This window comes from Poeciliopsis prolifica, unplaced genomic scaffold (assembly GCF_027474105.1).
Source record: "Poeciliopsis prolifica strain line A6 unplaced genomic scaffold, Auburn_PproV2 SCAFFOLD010, whole genome shotgun sequence".
In the NCBI taxonomy this organism is placed as follows: domain Eukaryota; kingdom Metazoa; phylum Chordata; class Actinopteri; order Cyprinodontiformes; family Poeciliidae; genus Poeciliopsis; species Poeciliopsis prolifica.
In genome coordinates this window covers 4,329,418-4,357,205 of record NW_026562385.1, presented here as the reverse complement: position 1 = coordinate 4,357,205, position 27,788 = coordinate 4,329,418, and the positions used below count along the sequence as shown (strand labels likewise).

The window sequence follows — 27,788 nt, the reverse complement described above, 5'->3', positions numbered from 1 at the left end:
ACATAACCCAAAATATACCAATAAAACACACTCAAGTTTGTTGTTGCAACTTGACAGTATGAGAAACATTTCAATAGACAGGAATTCTTCTGAAAAGGACCGTATCTTTGGTGAAACTGCTACTAAATAAATTCAGTACTTTACTCGCAGATATTTTACAATTAATGGTGCTAATGTGCAAATGTTGATGCTCTTTCTGTTCAAGAAAGAGAACTTGTAGGATGGGAAACTAGGAGGAGCCCTGTGGTGATGCTAGTGTTTGTCACATAAACACACTCTGGGATTTTTTTTTTTACCCCCCTCACAACAAATATGTTGTGACCTCTATATGTAAAGAATTGCTCATGCAAAGATAATATTGCTAAATATTTAGAACAAAAACATTCTTTTTTTTAGTTTTTGGGCAAACAAAAGCTAAAGACAAATGTTTTTTCCACTACTTCTTCAACACAAAGAGTTTGGATTCGATGTCAAAAAGACTCTCAGCCTCTAAATACGCATATTACATTTGACATTCACACAATTATACCATTGTGAGAACCCAAAAATATTTTTAAGAGTCCAAGTTCAAGTTCTGTGAAAGACGCCCCCAGTTCGCTTTTTGACCGGTCAGAGTCTGGGAACCCAGTGATGACCCCATGGTGACCTCCCCGGTGCCTACGAATCCTGTGGAAGAATGCCAAACCAGCAGCAGACTTGAACCTGAAGTGGCTCCAGATCGACAAGGCGCCTGGTGATTGTCTGTTGTGCTCCGAGGAGAAAGCAGCCTCTTGACCTCCGATCCGCCTGACTGCAAGCTGCCCTCGTTGCAGATTCATGCGATGGCTGAACGTCAACAGCAACGCCCTGGTAAGGCAGTGTTCAACATTGCACCAAATGAAAAGTTCAAGTACAAAAACAAAAGGAAAAATAAATTCTTGTTATAGATAGTGAAACTAATAGTAAAGTAATAACCCCTCAGGACTGTTTCCGGAAGGTGAAAATATCCCGTTTTTTGGAGCCTCTCTTGCCGTCCGGCGTGGGCGTGTGGTTTGGAGAGGACGACGGCGAGGGGGAGGAGGGTTGTGGGGTGGAGGTGCCTCCATAGGGGCAGCTCAGGGAGTCTGGGTGCTCTCCTGAACACTCCACCGTGGGGATGTAGCGGCTGTCCCACATCCCCGGGCCGCAAAGCTTGCAAAGGTCGTGCAGGCTGCAGGGGATCCTGGGAAGAAGGCGGAACTGGTAGAGGAGGCTGCGGGCCTGGAAGAGAGGGACAAGCGCGATGAGGGGAAGCAAGCTCAAGGAGAGACACTTTGGCCTGTCAGAGAAAGCAAACATTGCAGATGCATGCATTGAAATAAATCAATGCTCCCGTTATCTCTTGGCTGCAAGATAACGAAAGAATGTCAAGGTCAGTCTCATGGAGTTATTTTTTTTCTTTCTCAAAAGCTTGCATGCCCGCTGCTGGGTTATCATATGCAGAATTCTCAAGCATCAACAAAACACGTTACGACAGCTGCATACAAACAGAAATTTGCAGCACAAACAGCATCCATAAAGATGAGGCAACAGGAACAGCGACTGCAGCGAGCGAGCAGATCATTAATCCTCTGCATCCTATTCTTACTCTGCTGCAGCACCGGGCAGGACTCTTCAGTGCAGACTAAAGTGAATTAAAATTTTATCAGGAAGAACTGTTGCAGATGGATAGATGTCTGATCATGTTTATTGACTTTTATAAAGAGATGTGAATCGAATCAACCCAGGATGGGTTGATTCTGGAAAAAAGGAAGGCTGAACTGAAATGTTTGTGATTATTTTCAATACTTCTATTTATGTTTTGATGCTAGATTAAAATGAGCACAAAAAGAACTGACAGAGGCTTTATTAATTCGCTGGATTGCGAGGAATAATCAGATTTCTTTGAACAAAAAAATATATATATACATATATCAAAAACAGAAGTTTGATCCCCCACTTTTAAAATGCCAACTTACAAATGGATGGAACTTTTTTTGAAAACTGAATAGAAAGTCAAGTGTGGAAACTTGTAGTTTCCCGGTCAGCTGTTGAATGAAACAACAAAGAAGAGACAAAACCTGCTGGGTTTACCTTACGCAGCACCAGCTCTCCGTTCATGTGCATGGAGAGGTTGCTGAAGTGGAGCAGCATTTGGTCGGTGGCGAGCTGCTGCTCCGTCACGTCCTCCCCGTACAGGACAATGATGGCCACGCACAGGAAGAGGTGGAAGTAGTCTGTCTACAAAGACGGAGAGTGGGGTCAAAGGCAGAAGATGAATGGAGCAGGATGTGCACACTTAGTACCCGACGTCCTGTCAGACGGATTCGATTCAGCTCATGTAGTTCCTGACACTACCAATGGGCTTTAATAAGAATAAAGAATAATAGAATAAAATAAAGACTTGATAGATGTTAATGACTAAAGTTGAGTTTTTACCTTCTGATTGGGCTAGTGTGATCCTTTTACTTCTATTATGTAGCAGATCTGAGAATGGGACATTTTCTCTCTGCCTCAAAAAAGATTAATAGTTAACAAGAAATTTTAAAAGGAAACTACAAGGTCAGTTGAATCTACAACTTATTTCTTTTCTACATAAACATTAATATTAACATGCTATAAAACATTTATTGAGGACTGATTTTAACCCAGACAAGCTTGATTAAATCTGCACACATTTATCTTAGGAGCAGAGTTATGTGGCAGGCTTGTGGGGAACGTTGAACGTCTAAGCACATTTTGGATTGTTGACTCGCTGCATGATGGAGTTTGTAGTTTTATTTAACAGTAACTACAAATTACAGAACAAATAACTGCACTCAGCTTAATGAACCAATACAGGGAGAAAAACATGAACAACCACAAAAATGTGAAAACTAAAGAAACAAAGAAAATCTAAGACCGAGTAGAGAAAATGTATTTATTTTATTGGTACAAATAGCTGTGTGTATTTTATCAGTATCTCAGTTTACATTTTGCTCCTTTAAACCAACCTGATGACAGTTGCTCTGCAAACTCTAATTCACACAAAAACAGCAGAAAACAATCAGCTGCCACCCAGTGAGAGACGAAACATCCTCTTCACAGAAAAATCTGATATCAATCAGAAATTCTTACTTAAAGCTCAACTGCTGCATGACTTTTAACTGTCTAACCCGAGGTTTCACACACACACATTATCTGCTCTATCGCCACCTGGAGCAGCAGATACGAACATCTCACAGGGTGTTTGAACAGATGGCGTGAAGCAAAGACATTTGACTCGGCCTCAGTGAGTGGGAGTGTTAAACACGAGGAACGCATCGTGGCTACAAGTTTCCAGCGCTTCAAAAGAACTGCACCGAGTAAAATATACCCAATGCAATCACCCTTAAATTAAATGACATTTTAAAAAAAACTAACATGGTTGCATAGTAGGCGGCAAAAATGTGAAATATGCAAAGTCTTAAATCCAACAGGTTTTTAACAATGGAATAAAATTTCTTTAAACACGAATAGACATTTTTACATTCACTCAACAGGATTATAAGTCGGGCCTTGAAAGAACTTGTCCTACTTTTTCCTTGCAGACAATAGTTTTATTTCATTCCTGCACACTTCCTGGAAAAATCATCACACTCTAAAGTGGCTAAAAAAAATAATTACCACTACATTCCTTCGTATCGCTTACCAGCGTATGCAAACCTCATCTTTCTATTTTGTGTATGTGGAGGATCAGTTTGGACTTTGTCCTGACCTGGTAGTGTGCCCAGCAGGCCTCCCACATGCGCAGCGCCTCGGTGTCGGGGAACTCTCTCTTGAAGCAGAGCAGGATCCAGCGGTGGCAGAACAGCAGCTGCAGGCCATCCTCTCCCAGGCGGGTCAGGTGCTGGTGGAAGCGCGGCAGCATGAGGCGCAGCAGCTCCCGCAGGTACATCTGCAGATCGAGAAGTTATTTTCCTCTGTTCCGCTCAAAATCCAACCAAGTTGATGGTCAGAAACGTCGGCTTGTTGAACAGTTTATATGTCTGCACATGATCATTCGCGATTTAGCAGGTTGAGCTCAGAATCCTCAATGTGCCCACAAACTATGGTGTTGTCTGAATGTGTCAGACATCATGCAGACCGTTTCTAAGTTGTTTCAAGTTACCTAAATATATTCTCTCTCAAAAAAAAAAAATAAGTAAAATAATTCTTTTTAGCAGTGTTAAATGAATTTCTTGGCACTTTTGATAAAAATCATTTATCATCATGTACTTTTCAGTGATTATTTAAGCCTATGCAGCCACACTAAATTAAACTGGCACAGATTTGTGTCAAAAGTGTCACATTTGCAGATCAACTTCACATTCATTAAAGCAATGCCCCGATCGGGTAATCACTTATTGATGATTTCATTTACAAAACTGTGAAAAATTTTACAATTTCACATTACAAATGTTAGCTGGAATATACAAACATTGCAAATAAATTAATGAAACTAGACAAAATTGCTCATTTGAACTATTTCTGTTAAACTGTTTTCCGTCACAAACTCTAACTTTAGGCCAAAGCTTCAAATTTAGTTAGAAGCACTAAGAAAAACACTGAAAACCTCATTGTAGACTTTAAAGGTTAAAGAGCTACTATAAACATGTGAATCATTTACTATTCACATGAGGGTTCTTTAAAAAAACACACTTAACAGCTAAAGTACAAAGTCTGGAGAGGAGACAGATTTGATGGTCCGTTAGATATGATGAAAAGGGTGTTAAATGTTTAGTGTTTTCATTCCCTTTTAGCTTTTCACATTTTCAGCTTTTCAGACACATTTTAGATCTGTGGGCAGCGACTCTCGGGGTCTAGAGTGCGAGACCTCAGTGTTAGTGGCTGCTAAAGACATAAAATTGTGGCTGAGGTTCACCTTCCAGCAAATAAATGAAAGAAATCTTGAAATTGCTGCTCACAGATTAAGTTAGTCTAATCTGATTGACCTTGAACTATTCTTCAAAGAAAAATGGGGGAAAAGTTTTGGTCTCAAAATGTGTAAAGACAAGAAGACATGCAGCAGGAATTGCAGTGAAAAGTGGTAGCACTGCACAGCACACTTTAATTTTTATCTTTTTATAAAATACACCCTGAAATACACTGATGTTCACACAAAGTGAAAACCACCAACAGGTTCGAATAGTTTTGAATGGCAATGAATAGACCTGTCACTATAACTAATTTTGCTGGACGATCAATTATCTCAGAACTTATCACGATAAACTATAATATTGTTGTTTTGAGACAATTTCCCATAATAGCAATAATGGCATAATAACGTGAGAACACATTCTCAAGGATCAGCAACTTTAAATTCTAGTGTACATTTAAACACAGGCACTGAAAGACTTTGGAAATATCCAAAATAAATACAGAAAACAACAGAAACAACAAATAAAATGTATTATGAAGTCCGTGTAAATAAAATTATCTTTAAAAAAAAGAGATAGATGAGACCAAAACACCAGACTGAAAGACTTTTATCATTCTATTTTTGGTAGAAAGAGAGAAAAGAGAAAAACAATAAATCAAGCAAATGAAAGTTAGAGTTTTAATGCGATTAACTGATTGATTTATTGTTCATCGCGACAAGCCTAGCAGTGTATGTTCTATACAGAAACTGCTGCTGGCGGCGAGCATAAAGACTCTCCTACCAGCTGCCTCTCCATGTCTTCGTCACGCGGGGAGCTGATGAAGATGGTGTTCTCCATGAGGCCGACGAAGCACCAAAACGTGTCGCTCTCGTCTTGGATCTCAGTGAGCAGGGGGGCCACCAGGTCGGACATGCCCTGGCAGTAACCCATGTCGGGATTAAACACCGCATAGTTGAGCAGAATCCGCCTGGGGCAAGAACAAACACACACTTCTGAGTTCTGACGTAACATCTGCCGACAGAGCTTCTAATGAAGAGGGCCAAACAGGAGAGGAAGCCCTGAAAAGTTTTCCTCCAACCCAAACACTGTCAATGTCTTTCATTGGGGAAAAATAACACAACAATCGCCCCTCCCCACACTTTTTTCCTCTTCTTGCAACCAGGGATCTAATTACTGGCATTTCTTTCTTCCTTCTTTTTTAAGACCTGTTCTACTTTGAAGAAAACTTCCCCGGTCGTCTTCATGCATTAGTAACAAAAGAACAAACAAAGCCCAAAACCCAGAGGACATTACACTGTTCTAGTGCAGCATTAGAGTAAAAAATTGATGAGTTTCTTCTAAACAAGGACATCAGGACCTTCAGCTCCACACCAGTTTAAAAGTAAATGAACCAGACAAACATGGGCGTGACTTATCAGCACTACAAAACCACAGGCTGGCTTCAGATGCAGAATCACTCCCCGACAAACACCAGGAGTCTCAACAAGAGTTGCAAAAATAACTAATTCCCTATTTAAATCCTCTTGCTCCTCGTTTAGAAAGCCATTAGCCGCAAGTACAAGTCGAAAGTGCTCAGACGGCTTAGTCAAAGTCAATAAAGCATGAAACTCATTTGCGGCTCTGAATATGAAATAAATGTTGTCGGTGAGGCTGAGCGTCGAGTGGACGGGTGGGAATGACAGAGGGTGATAAACAAAAGGGGCAGCGTGTTGGAAAACCTCATGATCTCCACGTTCGGGTTGTTCTCTCCTCTGAAGAAGTGGTTGCTGCGGTCCGTTCTGACCACGTCTTTATCCACCGTGAACTGGACTTTCCTCCAGAACTCGCTGTGCTCCTCTGGGCTCATGGATAATCTGAGGAGTCAAGCAAATGGAGCAGGAACCGATTATGAAGGGGGGGGGGAAACGGATGCTTAATGCACTATAATCATCATAAACACATAGAAATGACTGTGCTGCTATTCTACTCCTAATAGCTGCTGCAGAAGGTCCCCAAAATATATGAGCAGTGGACTCAGGCGTTCCTTGGAGGATCCCACCACAGCCATCCATCCATCCTGATGTTAGGGAGCACATTACCAGTGTTCTCCGTGTGTACTAATGTACTCAGGTCCTAACAAGCAGAGGGGATTTAATTAACACTGTTTGTTTTCCATACGGCCCCACCAGGAATAAAGCCACCGCACCTGATGCAACGCCACGCAACTGTTTGGTTTGAGATCTGTGTGTTTGTGTTGCTGGACCCTCCCCAGCCACCGTCCTACGCTTTGCTTTCTCTGGAGGAAGCCGCTCAGGAGTTTGGAACATGTTTGCACCACTTGAGTGGTTTTATGGGTTGTGCCGTAAAATAAGATCCAGGCTCCTGAAGAGCACAGATTAGCTCAGCAAACTGCCTTGCAAACGTGTCCCTACACTTTAAACTTTTTGTGACGCTGCAAACATTAACTATTGTATATGTTAAAGGGGCAAACCAACACAGAGCAGTGTATCTCTAGGAAAAGGAAGGAAAATGATCCAGTTTTTCCACACACATAAAAAAAAAATCTTAAACATGTATGAGATTGAAATATTTTGCCAAGTATCTCAAACTCTGACAGAAGGAATGAAGCCTGAACAGCAATTTTTAAACTTTGTTAAAGGATCTTAATTGGATTTATGCATGGACTTTGACTGGGCAGTTCCAACACATAAGAATACTTTAATAAACCATTCCATATAGCTCGGGATAAGTGTTTGAGTTTGTCACTTTTCTGAAAGGTTTGCTTCTTGTATTTCATCCTGCAACCTCTTCTGTCTTCCCATAATTTTTGACCAGATTCCCTCTTAACGATGAAGAAACCGATCTCCTCAGCATGATGCTACCACTGCCGTCTCTCACAGTGGGGATAGAATGTAACAGCTGGACAGGAAATATTTATCTCCTCCACACTCATTGCTTTATATGTGGAGCCAAACGGTTCAGTTACATCAGGTGACTTCTGATGGCACTTGGATGAACTTTCTTATATCAGAGTAAAATGGGTCTGGATACAAATGTATGCCTTAGTTTTTGGATTTTTATTTGTAAAACTAATGTAAATCCTTCCACTGCACAATTATCTGAAACTTCATGTTGGTGTGTCTCATAAAACTCAAGTAAATGGATTGGAGTTTGTAATCTGATAAATCCAAAGGATACAAATTCCGTAAAAGGGATTGTCAGATATGGATAATAAAAATATACAATGCCTTTCTCTATATGTCTTAGCAATTTACAATATTGATAATGGAACAAATTCACCCATAAAATACTAAAATATGATCTTAGATTGATGCATGACTATTCAGAGATGTAATTTATTCCATCTAACAAGCTGAAATTAAACTATTATGACCCACCCAAAAAGACTAAATAATAGTTCATAAAGGTTTTAACAGATTATCTTTAAAGAAAATCTATTGGAGGTGATTCAACTGATCATTTTCTGTCAAAACTGACAGAAAATGTCTGTTTTGACATTTTCGAAACTGACATTTGAAAATGTCTGTTTTGACATAAGATGTTCTAATCCTAATGTTCATAAGAAAATTAGGATTGGAAAATAAAAATCTCAATCTGTTAGAAAGGATGTACTCTTACTGTAACCTGGAATTTACATTTCAAGAAAAAATAAAACCTTTCAGAATATTTTTTGGAGATAAATAAAATATTATAATTACAGACAATATGGCTGAATTTGTTTTTTGCATTTTTCACAAGTGAAACATGAAAACCATCACAGAAACCGAAAAAACGACAGTGAAAATCTTTTTGTCATTTTATTAAGACATACGTTCTGCCTGAAAAATAAAGCTCTTCTTCAGCAAACCAGATCTCCTTTGTCAAAGGCACAGAAAGAAACATCTTAAGGTGAGAAAAAAACAAAAGATATACAATAACTTTCCAAGACGAAATCTGTATACATTTACCAAATGAAGTAACCAGTAAGGAGTCCTTTGTCAGATAATTATTTACAGAGAAAAGGAAATCAGATAAAGAGTTTCAAACAGGAATGTTTTTATTATTATTTATATAAAACAAGAAAATGAAGAAGATAGGAACTGTGACATTCAGCTGAATCCTTCTGCATTTCTCTTTTACATTTAAAATACTTACTTACAAGTGAACATACCTTCCTCTTCTCTGAAACAAATGTGACTCATATTGGAGCAGTTAAATTCCAGACAAACATCATTATTTTACTGATTCTAACAAACTTAAATATCCAGATTATATCCAATGGAAGCTGCACTCCTACGTGTAGCTGCTGAGTTCTTGTTAGAATGAGGACACAAGGTGGGGGGACAAGGTAAAGCCCACACACTCGCCTCCTTGCTCCTAATGATCAACCAGTGGCCCTGGAGGGCTGCCGGAGGCTCTTTAAAGGAATCAACATCAGCGTCAGAATGAAGAGTCTAATTAGGCGACTTCTGGTGCACTCAAAGCGATAATAGCCTGTACAACTGAAATCTGTCCAATTATCATCATTGTAGCACACAGAGACGTAGAAACCTATAACATGGAAACCTTAACCCTGAGATGGAGTTGTGTGGATAAATAAAGACTCTGGGATCTGGGTCAGTCTGTGATTACCGAAGTTGTGGTTTTTCCCTCCCCTCTCTCTGACATGTGAGCATGATCTGATCTGATAAGCACCGACATGTTTTCTCTCCAGAGACCTTTTATATCACACCCAGCACCTCCCCTTAACACTTCTCTGATTGTGCCTATTGATCGCTCCATGCCTGCGATGGGAAGCCACAACAGACTCACATATGGTTTAATGTTTTACCGACTGAGCTTTTGGCAGCCAACGCTCCAGCCGAGTGTCTCAGACATGATTTCCATGTTATCGAGCTGAGGTGCAGATGTTATCAGCAGGAGATCTTCAAGTAAAATAAACATTTACAGGTGCGTCTTTATAAATTAGAATGCAAGTCCCTCATTACATACACGGTGACATTTTTCTGGTCTTTAATTGTGTTCATTCTGATCTTTATGGTGTACCCCTAACAAAAACCCAAATTTTGTTTCCTAGACATAAGACTAACAGAAATATATTTTAATACAGAAATTATGAGGAAGCCTATTGACTTGATAATTGTCAAACACACAACCTACAAAAGGAAGATTAAGTCACAAAGGAAATTGGATGATGAAAGTTTCTAAGCTTTTAATTGAAAGTTAAGTGGAAGGAAAAGCTGAGGAACAAAAATGTGTTACGACAGCACGATGGAAAACACTGTGACGCAAATGCAATTAAAGAATTCACAAAACCATTACCTGAGGACCAGTTGGCTTTTTTCAGACGCACAACACACAAAACCATTCAGGAAGTGGGATACAGGTCTTGCTTTCATTGTGTTAAATCCAACCTGAACCAGAAAACGCATAAGCCATGTCTTAATGCCATTACCAACCACCACTCATTTTAATGAACAATGGGTAATGGACCATGGGAGGTGCCTGGTTGACAATCATTGTTGCTAGTTGTGGCAGATGTTCGATATTAAGTTGGAACTTAAAAAAAAAAAAAAAAGAAATGTCTTGTCCATTTCAGTTTGGTCCTATTTTATGACCTGCTTTCATTTTTTTATTGCTGACTTATTCAGAAACACACCAGTCCTCTCAGCATATGGTTCAGGGGTTTTCTGCAGTGGTGCAAAATACAAGTGGAGCCATGAATGAATAAATCTGGACATAAACCAGAGGAAAAAAACATTTCACTGAGGATTACTGATGTAGCCCAATGACCTGCATGGAAAGTGGAAGTTCCCATGTAGTAGTTATTTATCCAGTTAAATTACAATTTACAATCAAATAATTGTAAATTGTAATTTTGTAATTGTAATTTGAAAGACTGACTGACATTTTGTTTTATAGAGAGAGAACTACCTTATGCAAACTTGACATTCAGTTTCATTTTGGTTAGCTTGTTGCCCTGTCACAATAGAAGATTTTACTGAACAATAAACCGTCCTACTAATTACAATGATAACATTGAGACCATTTTCAAGTAACATACTGATAATGGCATAATTACGCAAGTTTGCCCTCTCAAAGACCAACAAACTTTTGTTTTGTAAAGAACGCTTAACACTGGAACTGAAAGACATTTTTAAAGCACAACCAAAACTATAAATCAAAAGGATTAGAACATCTCTGTAAACAGATTTTAAAAAGTTTTAATGATCAGAATGAGAATTATCAAACTCATTTTAATTTATCATGCAATTAATTGATTATTCAGCTGATCGTATCCATCCCACAGATTAAGGAAACAGTATTTTATGCTAAAGGCGCCCAGACCAAGTATTGAGTCCATCAGCTATGCAGTACATGGTCATACCTCTCAATAAGGGTATTTTCATATCAATCTTAAACTATGCATAATGTTTCAGGCAGACTTCTAAAAGAATTTTCTTCTTCCTTTTTACTCGTGTAAAGAAAGAGTTGTAAGAGAATGTGTTTTTAAATTAATAATGAAATTTGATTGATTGATTGATTATGTGGCATTTTTTCGTTGCCCACCTTCTCTGCTGGATGTCGTGGTAGTGAGCTCGTTTCTGCAGCCTCCAGGCCTCCCTTTCCTGAGAGCTGGAGTCGTAGCTATAGTAGTGCAGCAAGAAGGGCCACACCTCGCCTCTGATGGACGGGTCGATGCCGCCAAAGAAGATAGCCTGTCGAAGAAGCAACAGGTGGGTAAATACGGCAAACACCAAGGAAGGGCCAGGCTCTGTTGACATTTCTAGCTTGCATGTCTTATTCCCTGCATTACGTTGTGAAAAAAGAAACCAATGAGTGTTTATTCAGCACGTCAAGCAAAAACAGGACTCTTCGGTTTCCTTATTTGAACTTCTACTGAAAAAAAAAGTCTTGGTCATGGTCTAACTGCCACTGAGTCACTACAGTAGACGGGTAAACCAAACAGTGACTCAATTCCAGAGAACGCAAATGACTCAGAGGGGGTACACTGGCAGGGACAAACCCTCCCATTATTTACAGGCCAAGATCATGATTTTAACTGAAACTGAGAAGCTTGCAAGCTGAATTTCATTATGACTTGACTAACAAATATAAAAGAAATAGGTGTGAAAATGGTCACTTTCGTCAGTAGTGAAACATGGTCTGACTTGGTTTCTCATCCATACGATGTAGAGAGAAGGAGCCCCGACTTTCTAGAGTTTAGAAGATGCATAAAATGTAAGGAAGGGAGGAATAAAATAAAATAAAATAAAAGAGTTAGGACTCAAGAGAGGTAGGGTGGACACAAGAAAGCAAGAAGAGGACAGAGAAAATAAAAAAACAAGGTGTGGAGTAAATCAGGGTGGAAAGAAAGAGTCAAGGTAAGACTAAAGGAGAGAAAGGAAAGAAAGACAAAGGAGAAGGACAAACATGAGAAACAAAGAAAAGATAAAAGAAGAGCTTGAGGGAGGGAGGGAAAGAAGATACAAAGAAGAATAGAAGAAACAAATAAAGAAAAAATAAGGAATTAATGAAGGACACAAAGAAGGAGGGATAAGATCGGAGATAAAGTCCAAACTATTTGTCCAGGCTTGTATGTTCCTTATTCAACCTCACCCAGAAATGGGAAAAAAAACACGTCCATTGTCTACGTTCGCTCATCCTTGCAGGATGTTTGGGTAGGGCTATTTTTTTCTTTTGGACTGTGTGAGGAAGCCAGAAAACCCGGAGAGAACCTAATGCACTCAAAGCAGAAACACCCACAGCTTCAGACTCGAACTCAGAACCTTCTTGCAGCATGGCAGCCTTTGGTGGCAAATGTTTTCCGCAATTTCCTGGAAAACACTGAAATCATATTTCCAGACTCTTCAAAAGTGTGTATGAACCGTGTATTTACCTTCCGCAGCTTGTACTCTTCCTCCACCTGCCCGCTGTGGTTGATGTGACGCAGCCAGGCGGCGACGTCCACTCGCCTGTAAAGCCTCTCCTCGGGGTGCGTCTCGGCTGATGGCAGTGTGGGCCTCTGGATGGAAAACTGCATGCAGGACTTTTCATCCGACACCTGCACACAGAGTGAGGAAGAGGAGTAAAAAGCTCAATCAACGTTTTACCAACAAAAACCCAAAAGAGAGGTTGACCTTCGCCTAAGTCTGACCTGGTCTTTAGGTTGGGTTTCCCTGCAGCATTTCCACTGCTGGAAGACCTCAGCCAGTTTGTCCAGACCAGCATGATGGAAGTGAAGGATCTTATACTGGCTCTCCCTGCTGGCTATCACAAGCTGACCACTAGTGCACGCGTCATCACTGCAATAAACCAATAAAAGATGCAAAGACAAGTTCACAAGGGGTTCAACTTCATGACCCTGTAACAATCCCCCCAGGGGATTTTTTTCATTTGCTCCCTGCTGACCTGAAGAAGAGTCTCAGCGACCTCATGTGACCCAGGTCCACCCTGAAGACTCCACACAGCTGCTCCAGAGCCAGCAGCTTCTGTTGCTCCTCCCAGCGCATGGCCTGCGACTGGCCGCCGCCCTCGGACAGGGCATGGCTGTCCAGGCTGGACGCAGAGCTCACAGAGTGGTTCATGGACTCCTCACACAGTTCCCTGTGAAAACATGCCCAAGATTTTAACGAGTTTCCCACTGTGCCTCATATGTCCCTCATAAAGATGTCCATACTCATTGAACATTTCCACACATTGCTGCATTAAAACCACAAACTTTAATGTCTTTTACGCAATTTTATAACAAACCAACACAAAAAAAGTACACAAATTTGGAGTGATTTTCAAATTGTACAAATTGAATTGATGAAGTAGGGGATGGATTTATCTTCAGCTCCCTTTTCTCTGATGTCTCCAAATAAAATCCAGTACAATTAACCCTTCACTGCCTAAAGTGTCGTTTTTGATACAAGTTCTTCAGATGCCTTGAGTGTGTTAAAAGTTTTGTGCATTTCAGCAAACCTCCTGTAAACAGTAAATATGTTACTGATTATACCTCACACATTCTATGTAATAAAACGCAAAATGCATAGAATAAAAGTGTAATATACTTTAAAAATGACTGCTAAATGCTTGTGTGAAATATTTTTACATGCCTCTAGACACATTTTTTCATATGATGATTACAAGATGATGATACATCATAGAATGAAAAGTTGCTAAATAGAAGCTTTTATTTGATTACTCGTGATACTTATTTTTTCAAAATAATTGTTTCCCTTTCAAAAATGACTTATTGTATCAGACTTTCTGCAAATACAGATGAACCATTTTTACTAATGTTTTATTAGTTTAAAAGAAATCCATCATTACATCTCAGTCTGAACACACCATTCTCACCATGAGACATTTTGGTGGCAGCATCATGCGGTGTGGATATTTTTCTTTAGCAAAAAGAAGGAGCCAAAAGAAAATGGATGCAATTAAAAAAGAAACTCAGGAAGAAAACCTGCTGCAAAAATCTAGATGTTCACTTTCTAGGAGGACAGCAACCTTGAAACATTTAGCTGGAACTATATTTTCAGTGGCCCAGTTAAAGTTCAGACTGAAATCTGTGAGAATCTGTGACAAAATATGAAAACAGATGTTCAGAGAGCTTGAGCTACTTAGCAAATAAGAATGGACTGAAATTTTAGTCTGTATAAAAGCAAAACTGCAATCCTACCAGCTGTGAGTCCCTTCAGCAGAAGCTGCTTCTGGAAAGTATTGATTCAGTTAGCTGTACACACAAACCTTTCATATTTTCATTTGGTTCCTCACTATTTTGTGTGTGATAGAGTCCAACAGGTGTAAACACACTGCAATGTTTGATTATTAAGCACATCAGTAAGTCATCAAACCAAAAAAGTTCATCTAAAGAATTGTCAGTAAAAAATTTAAAGGATACAACACAGAAAAAAACAACACTTAAAAACAAGATCTTAAAATTTATTGTACATTTTATATCATGTACAATGAGAACTAATTCCAAACGACACGTGAATTAAGACAGCTCAGGACTGCATCTGCGTTTGCGTCTCTATTACATTCCTGCAAGAGGCTGCGAATAGGAGGAATGCATGAAGGCTACCAAAGACAAATACACACTCGCATATACATACAATAAAATCTGAGCACACACACAAATCACACTGTCCACCGTCCAATTTCCCTTGTCATTCCCCTCATGGTGAGTGTGTTGTTCCCGGCACTGAAACCTGAGCTCAGGGTTCCTCGGCTTGTAGGAGGAGACACACAATCACACACTATGCATACAAATACATGGAAATATGCAGGAAAACAGGGAAAATATGTTGGCAAAAACATGCACTGCACACAATAGTGAAATATATTATAAGAAGTTTAAATGTCTTGCCTACTCTGAGTTTCTCTCTTTCACACACACATGCACGCACACACCCACACATACACATAAGCGAATGAACCATGGCTAATGACCATAATGCACTCTCAAACACGAATCTAGACATGGTAAAGCGGCGAGAGGGAGACGTGTTAAACCCACTGACATTTGAGAATCAGGCATCTGAATAAAGATTTTCAGCATTGCTTGCACAGAAACATACCAACAGAAAACCAAAAACCAGATGTTCCCCAATTTAAAAACGCCATTTCAAATATCGGAGGCGTGAAAAACTAATTATCTCCCAGCAGTGAAATAGTTTTGACATTATTTACTGAAAAGGTGCAAACACATGTGGCAGCTCGGTGCTCATGCGAAAAGGGTGCAGCCAGTTTGATTTTTTTCCATCCCGTCTCTGTCATGTCTGGCTAATCATTTCCCTGTTAGCAGATGGGAAAATAACAAGCCTGATCAATCCAGGCTGCACAGCTTCCCTGTGTTATCTGCTGATTTACTGCGCTCCGTCTCGTGTATCGCGCAGTAGAGTGAACCGTTGGGGTAGAGGGGGGATGGAGTAGAGGTACAGCGAGGTCTGCTAAGGGAGTTAAGTAACATGAAATATGGAGGGAGTCATGTCTTCATAACCCCAGTGACTGTCAAGTTAGGAGTGTTTACAAGGCCCTTCAAGTCTTGTTAATTACATCTGTCCTTCATGCTTGGAGCACATAAAAGTGCTAAAACAAGGGAATGGTCTGAAAAGCACGGATCATGCTGAAAACTACAGACACAAGCTTCTGTCAGAATTAACAAGGCCATTCTAAACATTTATCAGGCCACGCTGTGCAAAGTGTAAACAAGCTGTTTTGATGTCGTCGAGCCGCTGTAGCTGGCACGTCCCATCAGGCCAGAACGAAACGAAACGGCCCTGAGGCCTTTCATCAAAACACTTTTCCTCTCCAGAGGAAAGTGCTGCCAGGTCACCCTGAGAACCGCGGCCGAGCACCCCGCCCCTCCCTCCCAGGACTTCCAGGTCCTTCATCTAATCCCCAAAAGGAACAGAGTGTCAGAGGAGAACAAGAAGGCGGGGTGGTGGGGTGGTGTGGGCCACACTGCAGCCACATGCTGGAAAACGGACAGCGCTGCTCGCCAGAACCCATGATCTACCAATAATCCCACACGGACGCACATAAAAGTCAGATGGAAACTTTAATGGCGTCATGAGTCAAGATTTGTTTTTAAGAACATTAGTTTAACTAAACAGCAGATCACTTAAAACCCCTTTGCAGAAGTACTCGGACTGTTTTTCACATCGCCTCGCCTTACAGCAACAAACTTCAAAGTATTTTGGGGAGAAATTTTCATGTGATTGACAAAATCGTGCGTCGTCGTGAAGTGAAACATCGCATGCTGCTTTTAGGTTTTTACAAATTAAAATCTTATATTGTAGCATGGATTGGTAGTCAATACTTTGCAGAAAAGCCTTTTACTACCATTGGGCCATCTTACTACCAGCTTTTCATAAACTAAAACATTCATCTATTCTTTGCAAAATAGCACAAATTCAGTCATATTGGTCAAGAAGCAACTGCATAAAAAAATAAATAAATAAAAATGACATCTGATCCAAATAATAGCTATGAGCTCGTGCTTTATGTTTCACTATCCCTCAAAACTTTTTTTGCATCTTACAGATTTATTTCCATCCATCTTCATCCTCTCTCACCAGCGTTTCTTTGCTGACACAAAACATCAGCAAGATGCGGTCATCACCACACTTCCCCATGGGGATCATGGGGAAGTGTTTGAAAGTTTGACTCCATTGACTTGTGGAACAGTGCAGCTCGTTCAGAGCTACCATGGGCCAATAAGACAAATGAAGATAATTGGTTTATCTGGGTTTTATTTAGAGCCTTCAGAGTCAAACACAGCACCACCCCAAACTTCAAGTAGTGGTAATACTTTTAATACTTTTACGAGGTACTATACAACACTTTTAAACTTTAAACATTATACTTTCACTCCGCTCAGCCAGAGTTTAAAGGCTTTTAAAAGTGGTTTTGAGCAATCTTCTCCAATAGGTCAGAGTTATGTGATTTAAGAAGACGATTTGAACAGAAACAGAGTAAGAACGGAGTTCAAATAAGGTACTTGTTAAAGATTACAAGACTGACAAATTATGACAAAAATCAGAGATGGCTTAAAGCCTCTTTATGATACTAGTTGTGAACGGCACTGATAAGTGTTTACGAGGAGAACTTGCCTCGTTTTCTAAAGTCAGAAGTCAACACCATCCCAAACCATTGCGCTGAGCTTTAATCACATGTTCACGTTCCTTAAGTAAAGCCTTGGGAAGGCAGTACACACTCACAGCTCCATAATCTACAGTCAAACTTTAAAGAAACTTGTTAAGAATCGTGACAGACATTGCTGTGGATTTCTTCTTTGGTCTCTTCCTCCCCTCTCTCCTTTTCCTGCCCCTCTTTTCATCCACTCTCACTCTCCCATATGCGGTTCTTTCTCTTTGAATGATTCCAAGTGACATGTTTCCAGTTCCTGGCCCCTTAACAGTGTCAATTAAAGCAAGCGAGAGAGAGAGAGAGAGAGAGAAAGAGAGATTGAGTGGGTTCCAGGGTTTTGGCTGCCACTTTGCTCTCTTCTGTGCTCTAATCCGGAGAGCTGACATTCAGCCCAGCACAACAACCCTGGGAGCAGTGGGAATCAAAGGGCTTCACACAGACTTTAGGAAGAGAAGGGGAAAAAGGTGGAGGAGTTTGCGTTCATGTTAGGGGCTGGGGGGGATCTGAGAGGTGGGTGACGGCTCAAGTAAAAGAAGAGAAAAAGATGCAAAGTCGATAGTAGTGGAAAGTGATGGACGGGAAAAAACATCTGAGTGGCAGAGAGTTGCAAAAACAGAGACTCTAATAGCAAAGAAGAGTAAAGGTTTGAATATGCGGGGCAGACAACACTGCCAAGTCACACACTGACTGTGCTTACGCCCAGCTGGGGTCAGAAAAAGAGGTTAAAAATGCTTCAAACACACACACACACACACACACACACACACACACACACACACACACACACACACACACACACACACACACACACACTGACTGACTCACTCTCTCTGACACAGGCACACACATTCTGGGCTGCATGTCAGGCCGAATAGCTGCGTGAGGAAACAACCACGAAGGGAATCATAAAATTAAATGACTCCGAGGTCCAAACAGCAACACAATCGCTGTCCAGATGGCTCCCCCTGATCAGAGCGCAGTCTGCACAGGCACCACAGTTTCAGCGATGTTTAAGCTTCGGATGAGGGGAAACAATCACTGAAACAATCATCCGAAGCTCACAATCGAAAGCAGCTCACAATCGATGTGAGCTGCTTTGAAAAAGTCGAAAATATTTATCATCCCTCCTGCTGAAGTCATCTACCTGCTCTTAGTCCCTCAGGGGCTTTGGGCTGCAGAGCCTGGAGGTACCATGTGGCCTGAGAATAAAAACAGCTCCAAATGCCTTCAATTCTTTTCTTTCTGGCTCCACCTGCTGGACGATCAGAGCAACTGAAGGAAGGGAAACTGGCTGAATATTACAACAAATTATAACCAGGGTTTCAGTTAGTTATTCAGCCATTACTACCTCTTCATATATTAATCTCCAATTTAAAACAGTTGTATGTCTTTAGAATCTGCTTTTGCACTAAACTCATAGGAGGCATATTCAGAGGAAGGAAGTGGCACACCATCTAAAAGTTGATCAAAGCAAATCTGTGCAACTAGGCTAAATTAGTAGCACCTCTGATTTAATTAAACAACTTTATATGACATTTTTAATTTTATATCAGCTTGGATTCACTAATTTTGAGGCAAGAAGCCATGAGCTGGATAACAGGATGTTAAAAAGATATCAATATCAAATCTCTGAAGTTCTAAGTGCATATAAAGGTTTACTGAAACATAACACTCATCAAGTCTTATAAAACTTTTGGTCAGATTCATCTGATAGATCTTTTGTGCCATAATAGCTCTCTGTCTAAAACAATGATGTTAAGGAATGCAAGCTTCTCCATTTTCTATATAATCAAAAGCAAATAAGTGGAAGTAAAACAACAACATATCCAACATATTTTTTTAAATTAACACAAATCCAACTTTGTGGATTTAAAGTAACAAAAAAACTACAAAATTATACAATCTGTTTTGTGTTATAGTTTCTATCAATATGAGGAAAAAACAATACACATATTTTATTAATTTATCTTTTATTTATGCGCTATGTAAAGGTATTTTCAACCTTATAGATTCTGTTTTTGCTGGTTCATTTTGTTGCACTTAAATGTTTCAGAGCATCAAAAAAAGTTTATACTATCCAGCAAAGATAACCCAAGTACAAAATATAGATTTTATATTATGACATACATTATGGAAAACTGTGTGTTATAAGAGTTTTAATAGATATAGTGTTTTAAACATGAACACCAAAGTAAATGCAATTGCTTGGGGCGTTTGATATATTCAATGAACATACAAAAAATAAAAACAGAAACACAACATATTAGTATTTAATCTAACAGTCACCAATCAGAGGCAATGAAGGGAAACTTGGCTGAAAACTACACATGGGGCAGGAACCAAACAATGTATCTACTATCAACACCTATGAGTTGTAAGTACACAAATACTTTAAACTTATAATTGTGGAAAAACTGGTATGCGTCTAGTTTACTGATACTGTTTTGTAGGGTAAGACCTTACAAAATAGTAATAAAAAAAACGTATTCTTAGGAAGGAAGAAGTACAATGAGCAAGATGTTTCTAAAATAATAATATTGCACACTGATGTTTGTAATATTTTGTGCAGAGCTAATTACAAAAAAGACCATGTCATCCAGGGGCTCACTGACCTGCTTTCAGGGTCCAGGAAGACAGAGCCGCTGCTCTCACAGAGAGCCTCGCTGACAGGCGACAGGCAGAACGGCGAGGAGAAGGTGTCCGAGTCGGAGCCCATGGTGCTGTCCCGGCTCACCTCGTCCGACAGCTCGTAGGACCCTTCATCACCCTCCTCCCCGGCAAAAAGAAGCTGCTGCTGGTTAGAGGAGGGGTCCGAGCCGCTCTCACCCACCAGGCTCTGGGCAGAGGTGCTGCTGGTGATGTTCCTCTCCTCGTCCTCCTCTTCCTCTGGAGCGGCCGCTGGAGGACGTGAGCGCGGCCTACAGAGGATGGTTGGTTTGAAACATCACACACTTCGGTAAGACTTTATTTGACAGTCCATAAGACTGACATGACAATGTCATAAACATGACATAAAACCTGTAATGAACATGAAGGAGTCTTTATGAATGTCTATGATTGTGGTCATAAAGTGTAATTTGGTAAATGACACTTCTAATGCAAAGTTGCTCTAAAAGTTTCATTGGAAGTCCATTAAAAGTGCAAATTTTGCATTAAAGTGCCATTATTTACAAAATATTAAGTTGGCACTTCTTTATATGCTTCTTTATTTTCAGAATGTACCCATATTGTGTTAATATGCACAGATCTGGTGCCCACCCTTGTACCTCCTGCCTCTGCGGCGGGCGTTCCTGCGCACAGGCGAACTCTCCGGAGTGATGTATCTCAGCGCCTCCTCGTCCTGCCTCTGGATGCGGGAATTTGGCACCCACGTCAGAATCAGCGTGGAGCCCAGGCACTCGTCTTTCTCCACGTGTACGCACAAGTATCCTGCAAGGGGCAACAAAAACCATGTTGGTGTAATAAAAAAAAATCTTTTATAAATTTTTGTAAAAGAAAATCTCCCTTTTAAAAATGTTTTAGTTAAACTCAACACTAAAATATGTCCCATAAAAAATAAAACCTCGTGCACACTCCCATAACGATCAGGACATTTGTTCACTTTTATTTCCCAACTCCTCCCAGGCATTTCCATTGAACTACATGACATGCTGGTGTTTTCATAAAAACTCTCTAGCCCTGAGCCTCTAGCCCTGAGCCTTGAGCTAAGCTTCAAGTTTTTTGGAGGATGTTGGATTCTCAGTGAGTTCTTTTCGCCATTGCTGCTCAGTTTTTTTTTTTTTTATGTCTATGTGAAGAGGAGAGCTGAGCTGAGCAAACTCCATCTTGTAACAAAAGGTATGGGAGCTGAAGAATCCAAAATACAACAAAATCCATTACATAGCTTTTCCTACTTATTGATATCAACAAATTCTGTGAATTTCTGCCTTATATTGTGGACTCCATTTTGTTTGTCATCCCACATCTCAGAAACCACTAGGTCTTCAAATATGGAGTGTACTTCTAACTGAAACTGTATTATTTAGTACATTTTAGGTAAATTGTTTCAATTTATAGCAGACACAGCCAAATAACCTCCAACCTCACTGGAGCTCTCCATGATAAACAGGTGTAAGAAAAAGCAGGTAGTTCTATATCTGTGCAGCCAAACCTGGGTGGTGCTCAGCCAGGCCCGGGAGGGGCTCCGCAGGGTGAACGCAAACATTATTCTTTGAGAAGATGATCTCGCCATCCAGCCCCGAGCGCAATGATGAGCCCCCCGCCCCGGGATTTAAGGTCAGGAGGTCGGAGGCTTTGGAGGAGGCACGCCGAAGGAGCCGACCCAGAGACATCTCCTCAGGCACTGGGACACTGAGCCCATCCTCTGAAAGGAACCAGACAGCAGAGAGAGACAACGTTAGAGACAACATGTTGTATTTCACAAGGACGGAGCACAGAGAAGAGGGCTGAGTATCAGGCAAAATCATTTCTGTATATTTAATAGGCACAATGTTGACCCAGTTTCAATGAACTGACAATATTGCTATTTAAAACTTCAAGTGTTTCCAAGAATTGTGATGCCATGCACTCTAAGGTTGTCAGGGATGGGAATCAGTCATAGCATCGCAAATTATCTTAGGAAAGACCCACCTTGAATGGTTGCCACTGAAAAGTTCAATCTTTAGAAAGTACAGCTCAAATGTCACACCAAAAAACCAGAAGCTGCCAAGTGAACTCTGATGAGAAACCAACCAAATGAAGTTGGTTTAAACAGGATCTGCAAGCTGTTCTTATTTTTGACCACTAGATGTCACTAAAGAGGACTGTGTGATAAAACTAAGCTTCATTGCTGCAGAAAGCATCTTTTGGGCTTCACTAGAACATAAAAAAATGCCTCAATCTTTCTCATTCTGAAGCAAATTATACTGATCTTTCTGCTACAGCTGTAACAAGGGCAGAAAAAGCAGTGTGTCCAGAAATAAACTAACGTAAAGATAATTTAAAAAGCACAGGTTGAAAACTAATCCCTCCATTAAAATCTAGCGGTTGACAAGGGTCCAGATCCAGAACCCAGCTATGGACCTCTGACCCCAACAAATGTTTGGCAAAATAAGAGACATACATTCACCTAATTAATTCAGTTCCTGTTTTTTGTTTTACAGTAAACTCAAAAAATAAAAAGTCAGCTCTATATGTGTAGTATAGATGAACAACATGCATGTGTAACGATGTTAATGATAAAAAGGTTCCTGGAAATTCTGATTAACTTTAATGTCAAAAACAATTATTGCTTACCACTGAATAGATATGATGAAATTAAAAGGCTGTTTTTTCTTATTTTAATTAAACATCAAATTACTTTACTAGGCATTCCACTAAATATGGCGGATTATGTAAAAACTGAAAACGACAAATGAGGTGTAGAGTTTAAGGTCAAATGCAACCCAGCCTCACCCTTAAGTTGCAGAAATCCTCAACAAACTTCCCCTCCTCAGACACATGTGCTAATATTTACTGCAGTGTCCTTACTGCAGAGCTCCCCTCACACCTTGCCTGACTTGTTCAGCGTTTCTCAGAGCTGTGCACCTGCATCTACTAAAGCAGCATCAGGTCCTGTGTGTGTGTGTGTGTGTGTGTGTGTGTGTGTGTGTGTGTGTGTGTGTGTGTGTGTGTGTGTGTGTGTGTGTGTGTGTGTGTGTGTGACTAAATGTTTCCCACCTTCTGCAAACAGCAGAGAAACACAGTGATGGACAGTGAGCAAACACACTCTGCTCCATATGTGTGAAATTCCAAGCTGTTATCAGAAGCCAACAGATGTCATCCACGTCGACCGCTGAACTGGGACCAGCGGGTTTTGCTGCCTGAGTTTGAACTGTCCGCTCTGGAGAAAGCTTTGTGGGATAAAATAAACTTTCACTTGGAACAGAAGGGACTCCTTTGGTTTAGAATTAGTTTTTTTATTCTCTAGTATTAAAAGGAAACATAAGGCATTTAAAGTAATTTTTCCTTTAGCTTCTGCTTTTTTAATCAGTCCATCCCACTAATCTGTTTTTGTATGGTTAACGTTTTCCATGTTGGATCAAAGTCATATCTGCGTAACCTTGCTCCTTACTTGGCTGAACACTCTGACACATACTCCCCACTCTATCTCAGGAATGTTCCCTCTTTTTTCCTCAGGGAAAGAACGTGGGGGGTCTGGGATGGGAACATGTTTACCACCACTTGATTAAGCAGGCACCTCACTTCCTGGTGCCAAGCCTCATACAGGAAGCGTACCAGCACAAGATCTGGGCATTAACTCAAAGAGAAGCTATGTGGTTGGCAATCATTTCACTTCCTTCTGAAAAAGTAGAACTGTGGCTGTTTTTTAGGTCAGAGATTTACCGTTGGCACAGAAAAAGTGTCTTCTATCTCAAGAACATTGGTAAGCTAATCCTGAGATTCATATCTAAAAGTAAGTCTTAAAGTTTTGATTATTTATTAATGCAAAATTAAAGAAAATATTTTGAAATACTTAGATCAAATTAAAAACAGATAATCGTATGGAAACTGATCAAATAAAAAGTTGAAGAACCTAGCTAAATGCATCGAGAAAAAAACCTCAGGAGCAAGAATGGAAGTGTCCATATGTCACGACTGGCTGGAAGCTAAGAGAACAGGAAGTAGCTAAAAGAAAAAAAAATCAAATACAAACAGTTTAACAGCGAGGATTACCTTGAATAGAAAGGGGAATAAAGATAAGATAAGATAGTGACAGCGTTAGAAGGGTTACAGGTTGGGTTAAGGAAAAAAGACAACTTAACACAGAAGCAAGAATACTTCTGACAGCAATAGCTTTATTGGATTTAGATTTAAAAAACTGTGTGTATACTGACAGTACACACAGTTCATGTCAGGAAGGTTTCAATCAATAGCTCAATCTAGAATAAAAAGAACTATACAAAGAAGCACTTAGCCAGGGATACTTTCTGTGAGACAGGAAACTAATGAATATACATACCTAGTGGTATTAATAGCTTGGTCAATTTACCTGAGCCAGGAAAAAGACACAGCTAAGCAAAATAGCACATAGGGAAGAGTACATTCAACATAAAAAAAGAAAGGACATCAGTAATGGAAGTGAATATGCACTGGTGATAGCAGAATATGCTTGGTCAATATGTTTGTCCAGGAGAGGCTAGCCACAGAAGTACTAAGAAAGGAGAACTTTCTATAGGGAAGAAAAACAAGGAGAGTAAGCACAATTTAGTCTGTGCAAAACAAAGGAGATAATGGAAGCACTGGTATTTGTCGATTGCCTCTGTCCAGAAAACAGATACTAATAAACACAGAACCACTGATCCAGGAATACTTTCTGCTGTACTGAAATATACTAGATAATGAACTTAATTCAGATCAAATCAGACTATGAACTTGACACGAGTCTGAAATCATCAAACTTTTCTAGACAAGTGCAGCAGCCTTTCTATCCCGCAAGCCACCTCATTAAACTACATCTTAGCATAGCAAGGCCCCAGAACTATAAATTTACCCTACAAACAAGGTGCTTTGTAGGGTAAAGCACCTTGTTTGTAAGAACACCACACTAAACTGTTTGCTGGTATGAAAGAGTAACAGCAGCAGCTGTACGGCATGAAAAATGTTGGCTGACCCCATGAACTTTCTGATAATGTAGAATTCAGATCTTTGCACATTACAGCTTTCTGCTGTTTCAGAGCTACGAGGAGCTATTTACTGCTGAGCTTCAATGCAGCGGGGTGACCAGGGTCAGTGTCAGGTTCAGATTCAGGTTCACACAGGCTGATAAGAAGAAGCTTCCTCTTGCTCTCACTTCATTCCTTAATCCCGTCAACAGCTCAGCGTGCCCACAGACAGACTCTCCCCTCTGACCTTTCTGCGTTTCATCAGACATCTCAGGAGTGAGACACCTTCCTAGATTCATTTCCTCTATCCGATAATCAATGGAACATTTTTACCCACTTCTTCCAAACCAACTGTCTGATATATTTTTTTTTAACCTTAAATAAGAGAATAAAAACTACACAAAGAAAGTTCAGCTGCAAGGGCAGCAGCCACAGATAGCTTCTCACTTCTGTTGACATGTGAATGGAAGATCTCTCTTTCATATCCACTATTCACGAGGTTGCCCGGGGCAGCTGAAAACAGATCACCCTACAAAACAAGATCCTTATGGACTCCAAGTCATGAGGAAACTCTTTTGGGTGCTTCAAAAACAGGTTTCTTGTTTCAGGAGGAATGTTATCTTAACAATGACGTCATAAATTAATATACAGCATCTCCTAAAGGTTCAGGACCAGAAATTAAATCCAAAGAAGACCTATAAACTCAATTGCAAACTGAACAGCAGAATGTATAGCCCTGCAGAGGTTAGATAGCTGAGGTAGTCACTAGCTCATTGTTGCAAAGCATTATGTATACGATTGTATCAGGTTTCTTTATCATCATCACAGCTTTTCTGTATAATAATGAAGAAAAAATCTTGAACAAGTTTACATATCTAAGGTACGAGTTTGTCAAAATTTGTGAATCAAAAGTACAAGGCGTAGAATATTAGAAAGCCAGTGCATTTTTCGTTTGCTTCTTTCTGAAGTTATTTCTTTAAATGTGTAAAAGGAAACAAAACCAATTTTACAGTCTTTTGGTATCTGTTCCTGCAACTAAAAAGAAGAACGGCTGAAATTTCAATTTGATATTTATATTTCAAAGCAAACATTTTTGTAAAGTTTTTTATGCTTTTTCTATAACTGGTTTGCAGTGAGAAAATTCACGTTTTCTCACTACACTTAAAAAAAAAATCACAAAATCAATATAGCTACATTAGAAAACAAAATAAAACAGTTTGATTTCACCCATGATAAATATATTTTATATGTTTTGTAGCTTTTCCTATAGCTCCATGAGCCATATGTAAAAAAAAAAAGCACAAACACAAAAAAAGTCCCCTCTCGGTGAAGCAAATACTTTGCAGGGTTAAAGTGTAATTGACTCCCCAATGAAAGCCACATGAATTCCCAGATAAATTTTGAGAAAGTCCACCAAAGTGAACCAAGAGACAGGTCAAGCGTGGGGATGAGTGGAGGGAGAAAACAGGGTGGTGGTCTTCCTGTCCTGCAGAATAACCATCAGAAGTCAGAGCAGAGGAAAGCCATTCCCTTTGTGTCCACACTGGAAATAAATCACACATTTGCTAACCTCAGTAACGCCATCGATCAAAGCCATGCACACTATTCCAACTCCTGACTCTCCACCAGGTGAGGCAATGAGTGAGATGATTTTACACCTGAACTGTGATGAAGTTGTTCTAAGCTTCACCACTCCAACCACTAGGAAAATTCGACTGTTTAGGCACTGTCTGACCTGAGGAGGGCAGCACTGAGGCAGGTTTAGGCAAAATATTGCAGAACTGAACAAATTTACACAAAAAAAGCCCAAATTTGCACAGAAACATAAAGACAGAGCGCTAAATACTTAGTTCATCAGCAACATAAAGTTAATATGGGGGTTAGTTACACTTTAAATTGTGGATTCGAGGGTGTCGACTTTAACAAGAGGGGTATTTTTTTTTTTCCTTTTTGGAGTCTTATTTTAATTCTAAGAAAATCCACGTCAGCAAACCATTCTTCTAATTTGAAGTCATTCAAAATAAATACTTATTATGTCTATGCGTTTAAATATCGAACAAGGAAGAAGTCTCAGCTTTCAGTTCCATGAAGATGGAAACCCAGCATCTGTATTTTTCTCAGCAGCAATTCTTAGTATTTGCTGGGTGAGTGAGGATGTTCTCTCTCTCCCTGTCAGCCTGCTTATGGCGGGACGAGCCTCGGCAGCCTCCGCCTGACAGCAGCAGATGGACACGGCTATTTACACCAGGCCCAACACTGCTTCCTCTGGGTTACATGTCCGAGCAGGGACTCTTGTGTCAGCACCACCTCTAACGTGAACATTTTAGCTGTTAGAGTCTTTGCAAAACACACTGTGTAAAAAAAACACACATGCTTATCGGCCACAGTGAATGATACAGTGACTGGTGTGCGCACACCTGCTCCAGCGACAGGAATAAATGAGCAGAGATAGCAGAGCTCTCACCTTCAGTTCCGCCGCAGGAATCTACAGCCCACTCCGGACAACCATCTCTGCGAGCGGACAGAGCCCCAGCGCTACGAACCGGGCCTGGGTTCGGCTCCTTTCCACGGGTCTAGCTCTAATATCAACTCAGCTCTATTTTTTTTTTTTAATCGCAGAGGTTTATCACTGTATGAGGCACCGCCGCACGCCTAACTGCTGCTA

At 40.2% G+C, this 27,788-nt stretch overlaps 1 protein-coding gene across 2 annotated transcripts; it reads right to left on the bottom strand.

Moving 5' to 3' along the window:
• Positions 1-840: 840 nt before the first annotated feature.
• On the bottom strand, positions 841-27,779 carry tbc1d16 (TBC1 domain family, member 16). 2 transcript variants are annotated; one of them, XM_055035905.1, is made up of 13 exons: positions 27,588-27,779; positions 21,652-21,864; positions 20,768-20,930; positions 20,114-20,419; positions 13,269-13,463; positions 13,015-13,162; positions 12,757-12,921; positions 11,427-11,575; positions 6,596-6,730; positions 5,658-5,844; positions 3,734-3,913; positions 2,092-2,238; positions 841-1,239 (listed from the first exon to the last, which is right to left on the bottom strand). In XM_055035905.1, the coding sequence occupies exons 2-13, from the start codon at positions 21,830-21,832 to the stop codon at positions 958-960; spliced, it is 2,238 nt and encodes a 745-aa protein (XP_054891880.1). In that variant the 5' UTR covers positions 21,833-21,864; positions 27,588-27,779; the 3' UTR covers positions 841-957. The 2 variants fall into 2 exon arrangements, 1 of the variants encoding a protein (XP_054891880.1); XR_008606337.1 differs by having other exon boundaries at positions 1,137-1,239; positions 2,092-2,234.
• Between the last annotated feature and the right edge of the window lie 9 nt (positions 27,780-27,788).